Consider the following 8,111-nt stretch of genomic DNA (forward strand, 5'->3'; position numbering starts at 1 on the left):
AATAGGATCCAAATTGCAGCAGTCTGATTGGTCCTAGAACAATAGGATTCAGAATGCAGCAGTCGGATTGGTCCTAGGACAATGCAGCAGTATGATTGGTTGGCAGGAACCAACCAATCATGCTCCAGATATAAGTGAATCCACAACCTGATTGGCTTACAGTAGAATTCCAGAATTAGCCAATCATGTGCAGCCTATTGTGTAAATAATGTATATAAAGCAGATACTTTGAGGGGGCATTCATTCCTCCTCACCACTATGAGCTGAATAAAGAGCATGAAATCACTCTGCGACTCTGAGTATATTTCACTGGTGACGAAGGTGGGATCCCGCTGAGCTGACTGCCACACACAGCACCGCAGCACCGCCACCTGCCGCACCGCTGCCTCGCACCGTGTATCCAGGCTTCAGCTCCGGGACACAAGGAACTCAGAATGGCAACCGACAGCAGCTTCTCGCCGTTCAACCCAGCATCTGGAGACTGGGAAGCGTACGCCTCCCGTTTCACCTTCCTCCTAGAAGCCAAAGGGGTCACCGATGAAGAAGACGCCAAGAAGAGGGCGATATTCTTCAGCGTCTGCGGAGAGGAGACGTTTGAAATCGCCCGGGCTCTCCTTGCGCCTGAAGACGTCGCTACAGTTCCATACAAAACAATAATGGAACAGCTGAAGGGGCACTTTTCGCCACAGCCCTCAGTGGTGGCTCGTCGAAATGCCTTCTACGCAAAGCGGCAAGCCCCCGGGGAAACCATAACTGGGTTTGTGACCTCTCTCCGCCAAGCCGCCCGGTTCTGCAACTTCTCAGAGCTGGAGAACATGCTTCGGGACCGCCTCGTCGGTGGCCTGGAGGATGAGAAGCTGCAACGACGCCTCTACGCTAAGAAGGACCTAACGTTCCAGGTCGCTCTGGAGGAGGCCCTGGCAACGGAAGCTGCCAAGAGGTCGACGCAAGAGGCACGGCCGAGACTGCCACCCCAACCGAGGGTCCACCACGAAGACCTCACCGACGACTCAGGATCTGACAGGGAGGAGGTGCACCGAGTACAGCAGCGCACTCAAGCAGCCCACATACCACAGCTGCCTCGACGAGAAGGAGGGAATGGCGCAAGCTGCGGGGAAAGTCACGAGAGGAGGACCTGCCGTTTCCGCAACGCAGAGTGCAGGCAGTGCAGAAAATTGGGACACATCGCCCGGGTGTGTCGAGCTCGGTCCACCCGACGCCAGGCATCAGATGACCAATCCAAGAGCCCCAGGTCCTGGGGCCCAACGCACCAAGGCAACTCGACGGAGCTCACGGACTTCCAGGTATACCAGTTGCCCCACCCCAACGTAGAGAAAATTTATGTAGAGGTACAGATAGAGGGCGCCCCATGCCGCATGGAGCTTGACACGGGTTCAACTCTATCCATAATCTCGGCAAAGACCTTAAGGAAACTGTGTCCTACTGGGGGTCCCAAACTCAGGCCGGCCCCATTCACCCTCCGGGACTTCCAGAAACGTAAGGTCCCCACAATGGGGGTGGGGACCTTCAGGGTGCAATACCGAGGGCGGACGCGGCAACTGGACTTGCTTGTGGTCAAGGGCCCCTACATTAGCTTACTGGGATTGGCATGGTTTGGACCACTGGGGTTAGCCATCACCGGGGTGAACCACACTACCTTACAAGTGGACGTGGATGCCATATGCAAGGAATTTCCAGGAGTTTTTGATGGGAAATTGGGACAGTATACGGGCCCCCCCATTGCGCTACAGCTTGACCCCGCTGTACGACCGGTCAGGCTCAAGGCCCGCCGGGTCCCGTTCGCCCTGAAACCCCGTATAGATGAGGAATTGGACCGGCTCGTGGAGCAAGGAGTGCTGGAGCCGGTGCCCAATGCCCCCTGGGAAACCCCAATCGTCACACCCGTCAAGCCCAATGGTTCGGTCCGCATCTGCGCAGACTACAAATGTACCATAAACAAGGCCCTCACGGCCCATGCATACCCAGTGCCAGTGGTCAGCCATGTCCTTGCCACCCTGGCTGGGTCGAAAATTTTTGGCAAGCTGGACTTAGCCCAAGCATATCAACAGCTGCCAGTAGATGAGGCCACAGCAGAGGCACAGACGATTGTGACGCACAGAGGAGCCTTCAGGGTAAAGCGGCTGCAATTCGGTGTCAGTGTGGCACCAGGCATATTCCAGAATCTAATGGACTCGCTCCTTAAAGGGATTCCTGGCGTCACCCCCTTCTTCGATGATGTGTTGATTGCCGGGCCCACACCAGAGGAGTTTGAGGACCGCCTCCGCACCGTTCTGCACCGTTTCCAGACGGCGGGTCTCAAGGTGAAGCGGGAAAAATGCCTACTAGGAGTGCCTCAGGTGGACTTTCTGGGATTTATGGTGGACGCAGAAGGGGTCCACCCGACTGGGGACAAGGTACGGGCCATTTGTGATGCCCCAGCGCCCAAGAGCAAGACTGAACTTCAGGCCTTCTTGGGACTATTGAACTTTTACCATTCCTTCCTTCCCCACAAGGCGGCGGTAGCGGAGCCCCTACACAGACTTTTGGACAAGCGGGCCCCTTGGGTGTGGGGCCAGCGCCAGGAGGCTGCATTCCAGGCAGTCAAGGACTTGCTTGTCTCAAACTCAGTCTTGGCACACTTCGACGAGAGGCTGCCGGTGGTGCTAGCATGCGACGCCTCACCCTATGGCATTGGCGCTGTCCTGGGACACCAACTCCCGGATGGAAGAGAGGTACCGGTAGCATACTTTTCCCAGACACTCAACGCAACCGAGCGGAACTACTCACAAATAGACAAGGAGGGGCTGGCAATTGTGAAGGGAGTAAAAAAATTCCATGATTTCTTGTACGGGCGGCCCTTCACCGTGGTGACTGACCACAAACCGTTGCTTGGCTTGTTCGCCCCCGAAAAGCAGACCCCCCAAGTGCTGTCTCCTCGCGTCCTCAGGTGGTCAATTTTCCTTGCCAGCTACCAGTATGCACTGATTCACCGACCTGGGAAGGCAATGGGCCATGCAGACGCCCTCAGCAGGCTACCACTACCGGAAACAGGCCCCGACCCAGCACCCGCACAAGAGGTTATGAGCCTGGAGCTGCTTCCCGACCGCCCCATTCAGGCACAAGAAGTTGCACACCATTCCAAGAGAGACAGGGTCATCGCCCGGGTCCTGGACTGGGTGTGGAGGGGATGGCCCAGCAACAGCCCTGGGCCAGAATTCGCTGGCTACACAACCCGCAAACATGAACTGTCGGCCCACAAGGGGTGCCTGTTATGGGGAAGCAGGGTCGTGGTTCCCCAGCCCCTCCGCAAAAGGGTCCTCACAGCCCTACACGAGACACACCCAGGGGTAGTAAGAATGAAGGCCCTGGCCAGGAGTTATGTGTGGTGGCCGGGGATCGACGGAGAGATAGAGGCCTGGGTCAAACACTGCCAGGCCTGCCAAGAATCCCGCCCAGATCCCCCAAGGGCCCCAGTACAGTCCTGGGAGTCCGCCCGAGCACCATGGTCACGCCTGCATGTGGACTTCGCCGGCCCCTTTCAGGGGAAAACATTCTTCATAGTGGTGGACTCCTACACCAAATGGCTGGAAGTCGCACTGGTACCGTCCACTTCTACATCCGCAGCCATCCGTGTACTACGCAAGCTGTTTGCAACCCATGGGCTCCCTGACACTCTCGTCTCAGACAACGGGACTGCATTTACGTCAGAAGAATTCCAAACCTTCACAGCGCAGAACGCCATCCGCCACATCCGTTCGGCGCCATTCCATCCTGCCACCAATGGCCAAGCAGAACGCATGGTGCGGACCACCAAGGACACCCTTCGCCGCATGACGCAAGGGGACTGGGAGTACCGCCTTGCCACATTCCTCCTAGCACAGCACAGCACCCCCAGCTCAACGACTGGCCGGAGCCCCGCTGAACTACTAATGGGTCGGCGCCTGGCAATCAGATTGGACCGCCTTCACCCCGATAGAGCTCAGGATGAGGTAGTGGTGGGGGAAGGCAGGAACCCCCGGACCTTCAAGGCCCACGACCCAGTGTACGCAAAGAATTTTGGGGCAGGCCCAGCATGGGTTCCCGCCACAGTCACCAGGGTCACTGGCCCCGTGTCATACGAGGTGCTAACGGATGGGGGGCAATGCTGGCGCCGCCACTGCGACCAGATACGCCGACGATTCCCGGGAAAAAACCAGGAGGAGGAAAGGTCAGAGGAGTCCCAAGGGAACAGAGGGGCAGGGAGGCCCATAGAGCAGGAGGGGCCAGCAGGAGAGGCAGAATCAGTAAATACAGAGAGAACCCGCGAGGCCGAAAGGACACCGGAACCAGAACCACGACTGAGCGAGCCGGTTGCGCCAGACCAAACAGGCCCATCACAGCCAGCATCCTTGGAACACGAGCCAGAACCTGAACCCCGGACCAGGGAACACCACAGGCCGCAACGCACACGTAGGCCGCCGGCGTACCTCGAGGACTATGAATGCGACCTCCCGGGCAGGACTGGAACTTAGAGGGGAGGGGTGTTATGTACTGAGTTGAATAGGATCCAAACTGCAGCAGTCTGATTGGTCCTAGAACAATAGGATTCAGAATGCAGCAGTCGGATTGGTCCTAGGACAATGCAGCAGTATGATTGGTTGGCAGGAACCAACCAATCATGCTCCAGATATAAGTGAATCCACAACCTGATTGGCTTACAGTAGAATTCCAGAATTAGCCAATCATGTGCAGCCTATTGTGTAAATAATGTATATAAAGCAGATACTTTGAGGGGGCATTCATTCCTCCTCACCACTATGAGCTGAATAAAGAGCATGAAATCACTCTGCGACTCTGAGTATATTTCAGGGCTATAGAGGTTATAAACAATACATTGAATTAAGCCTGGAAAACAATTGGCAACCAGTACAGTTTCTTTAAATAACAGAGTACTGTGATCCAATACCAGGCACCAGTTAGGCAGTGCCTAGTTGTTGCTTCTGGCACCAGTTGAAGTTTCCAGATGTTCTTCAAGGGTAACTTCGCATAGACTATAGCATGTTACAATAGTCTAAATGTAAAGTGACCAAGACATGGATACCTGTTGCCAAATCAGACTGACTCAGGAAAAGTAGCAGCTGGTGCACTGAACATAATTGTGCAAATGCACTCCTTGCCACCACTCAGCTGAGAATTCAGGGTCAAGCAGCACACATGAGCTATGAACCTGCTCTTAAAGTGATAGTGCAGTCTCTTCCAGAATAGGTTGCATTTCAATCTCTGAATCTGATTTTCTGGTTACCAACAGCACCTCTGTCTTAAATTTAATCACTGTAATCCAGCCCATTATCAAACCAAGGCAGTGTTCATGGGCGTAGCCAGGATTTTTGTTGGGGGGGCAGGATTTTTGTTGGGGGGGCAGAACCGATGGATTGGTCAGTTAGTTAAGTATTACTACTGTTTTACTTGATCTAGGGGGCAGCCGGGCCCCCTGGTTACACCCATAGCAGCATTCAATGGTACTGATTGCTTCCTTGGTATTTGATGACAAGAAGCAGCAGAAATGAGCACTATCAGCATGTTGGTGGCATTTTCACATTTTTTAAAGACCCAAAACAATGTGGGGGGGGGGGTTACCTGAGAGATTGGATTTCTCCAGCTTTTACAACAGGTCAGCGATATGAGGCACTAGAATAAAATTGGCACATAGAGGGATTCCATTTGTATCCAGTTGCCAATTCAGAAGAAAAATAGGAGCATAGCATCTGTAGCAAGACTAACCACAGAAGATCACTTGCCTGTGGAGCTGCAAGAACACACATTCCTTTTTGAAAATGTCCCAGTAGCATAACTAATTGCACAGAAGCAATTTTATTTGGATGGAACTGCAATTCATTCAGGATTTCTCTGACCTCTAGGAGTTTGTCAAGATCTTGAAGGATTAGGACATCAAATAATTGGGGGTGGGGGGAGACTATTCTGCACTTGTATCCCTTTGCACTTTGACCTGCCTTTCTGCAGCATTTATATTTGTGCTGTCATCTAACCTCTTACTCTGTGTTTATTTTGGAGGTTTGAATGAGAAGCATAGTCTCAAACTTCTCAACACATTATTTACTACCATTTCACAAACCTACTTCCCCACCCTCACTTTGTATTCTCAGCAACACTATGGTAAAGTCAGGGAGTTCAGATAAACATCTGAAATTAGGAAGTCTCTAATTTGCCAGTTTCAGTTTCAGTTTCTCTGCTTCTTATTCTTCCAATTTTCCAATGAGTTTGCCTTGACTTTTTTTTTTTAACAAAATGTCTGCGCAAAAGTGTGTATGTATTTTCACGTGCATTTCTTCAAGGATATGCATTTTTGTGTGCCATTTTTTCCTAATATAATGCTTTTAAAACATTTTAATGCTTCAAACAGTACTTCAAACAAATAGTTCATTACTAAAATCATAGATCTATTACAGTAATTTTCAAAACAGAAATTAACTTTTTAATAGCAAAACACTTGGGCTTCCACCTTCTTCTGCTGAAGTTAGGCCCTTTCCCTTCGTATAGGCAGTTATATACACATTTTTTGGTTGGAGTGTGGCATCACAAAGCTCATAGAAGTGCTACTTTTGAAGGAGAGCTGCATTTTTGTTCAGCAAATATGGATTAAGTAGGTTCACATTAACATACAAACCAAATAAAATTATCCTTCCTATCCGAAATGCAATTCCTAAAATACCTACATCCCGGTCATTGGCACAAGTTGAACTGAATGGGGAACTTGGAACACTGCCTTGTCTGCAAGACAAATATTGTTTTTTGTTGCTTGTGTGCTCTTTCCTTTTATTTTATTGGCTAAAGTTCAGTGCTCCTAACACAGTGCCTTTCATTAGAATGTATTCTGAAGCATTTACAAGGGATAATAAATGCCTGCAAGGCAGTGTGTCTCAGACTTCTAAGGGAAAGGATGAGGAACAGTTTTGTATGTCTCATTGGTGCTAGACTTACATAGAGTCTAAGCTCATGTTCTGTTGTAGGTCAGTTTGGAAGTGGGTGGATTCCAATAAATCTACATTTTCTGCTTAACAGTATTAAACTAGTAATATCCATATGTCAGACTCACACCATTTGTTAATGTCTGGAGTTGGCAATAACATTTAGACACTTTCTCGTCTCTTTCCCAAGAGCTTTGTGATTTTATTTCTTCTTTAACTTAGCTAAAAACATTCACCAAAAAATGTTAAATGCATTCCCATAAATGCATTGCTTACATGAAAACAGCCATTAGATGCATTAGCAAAATAAAATAAACTGTTTTATAACATATTTAGGGTGCTTTCCTGAATATCGTCTTGTACATTTCTTTCTACTGCTTCTACATATTTGCAGTGTTGAATTATTTTCTCCTGTAGTTACTGTATAGAGTTCAATACCAAATTAATGGCATCCATTTTCCTTTGGTTCGCAACTGATGCTCTTGTCTGCTGGGAGGAAAATGCCATGGTTACCTTGTGCTCCCCCCCCCCCCCCCCCAGTTTCCAGGGCAGAAACTTCCACCCAGAACCCTTTACCGGGGTATCCTGAGATATTGCACCTGCTCAAGGGTGGAGGTGATACACCAATTCACCCCACCCTCAGAAACTAGACTAAGGATTCAGCACAATGCAGCCCACTTAAATATACCAGCAGTTCATCAGAGTGAAGACTTCCTTACTCTGGTCTGCCGCTAAAGCTCCATGCCCTCCATGGCCTCTATTGGCCAACACAAATATAAAATATTGGCTGGCTAGGGTTGCCATATTTCAAAAAGGGAAAATTCGGACACAAAAGTTGTTTAGCTTTTATTTTGGGGGCCAAAATATAGACTTCCAACATAGGTTGCCATATGTCCAGATTTTCAGCGATTTCTGCCTTGACACTGTTTTCGTCTGCCACATTCCTGACGTATGGCAGCTCTAACCAAGGCCAAAACCAACAGACATCTTCGAGGAGGAGGGGACCTCTGCACCAGGCCGCAATTGTCGCCCACCCCCAATTCTGGGTAAGCAATCTATCAGCCATCTCAGCATATTCTCCCTCCTGATTGTCGTGGTGGAGAGATCTACGGGCGATTGAAGTCCCGGCTGAGGATGTTGGGACTG

General features: G+C 50.3%; 2 protein-coding genes across 3 annotated transcripts in view; both read left to right on the plus strand.

The window, feature by feature from the left end:
- SNRPF (small nuclear ribonucleoprotein polypeptide F) overlaps positions 1–7,823 on the plus strand; it is a 228,166-nt gene extending 220,343 nt beyond the window's left edge. The window contains exon 5 of the mRNA XM_083401097.1: positions 7,812–7,823. The gene's annotated coding sequence lies outside the window, so the exon portion shown is untranslated. The remainder of the gene's footprint in view (positions 1–7,811) is intronic.
- Positions 225–4,163, plus strand: LOC310658577 (uncharacterized protein). 2 transcript variants are annotated; one of them, XM_083400709.1, is made up of 2 exons: positions 225–1,304; positions 4,072–4,163. In XM_083400709.1, exons 1-2 carry the CDS (start codon positions 435–437, stop codon positions 4,126–4,128), a joined length of 927 nt encoding a protein of 308 aa, XP_083256835.1. In that variant the 5' UTR covers positions 225–434; the 3' UTR covers positions 4,129–4,163. The 2 variants fall into 2 exon arrangements, with proteins under 2 accessions (XP_083256835.1, XP_083256836.1); XM_083400710.1 differs by lacking the exon at positions 4,072–4,163 and adding an exon at positions 2,206–2,534 and having other exon boundaries at positions 227–1,304.
- Positions 7,824–8,111: the final 288 nt, after the last annotated feature.

This window comes from Podarcis tiliguerta (genome assembly GCF_965153285.1).
Source record: "Podarcis tiliguerta genome assembly, chromosome: 10".
NCBI classification, from domain to species: Eukaryota; Metazoa; Chordata; class Lepidosauria; order Squamata; family Lacertidae; genus Podarcis; species Podarcis tiliguerta.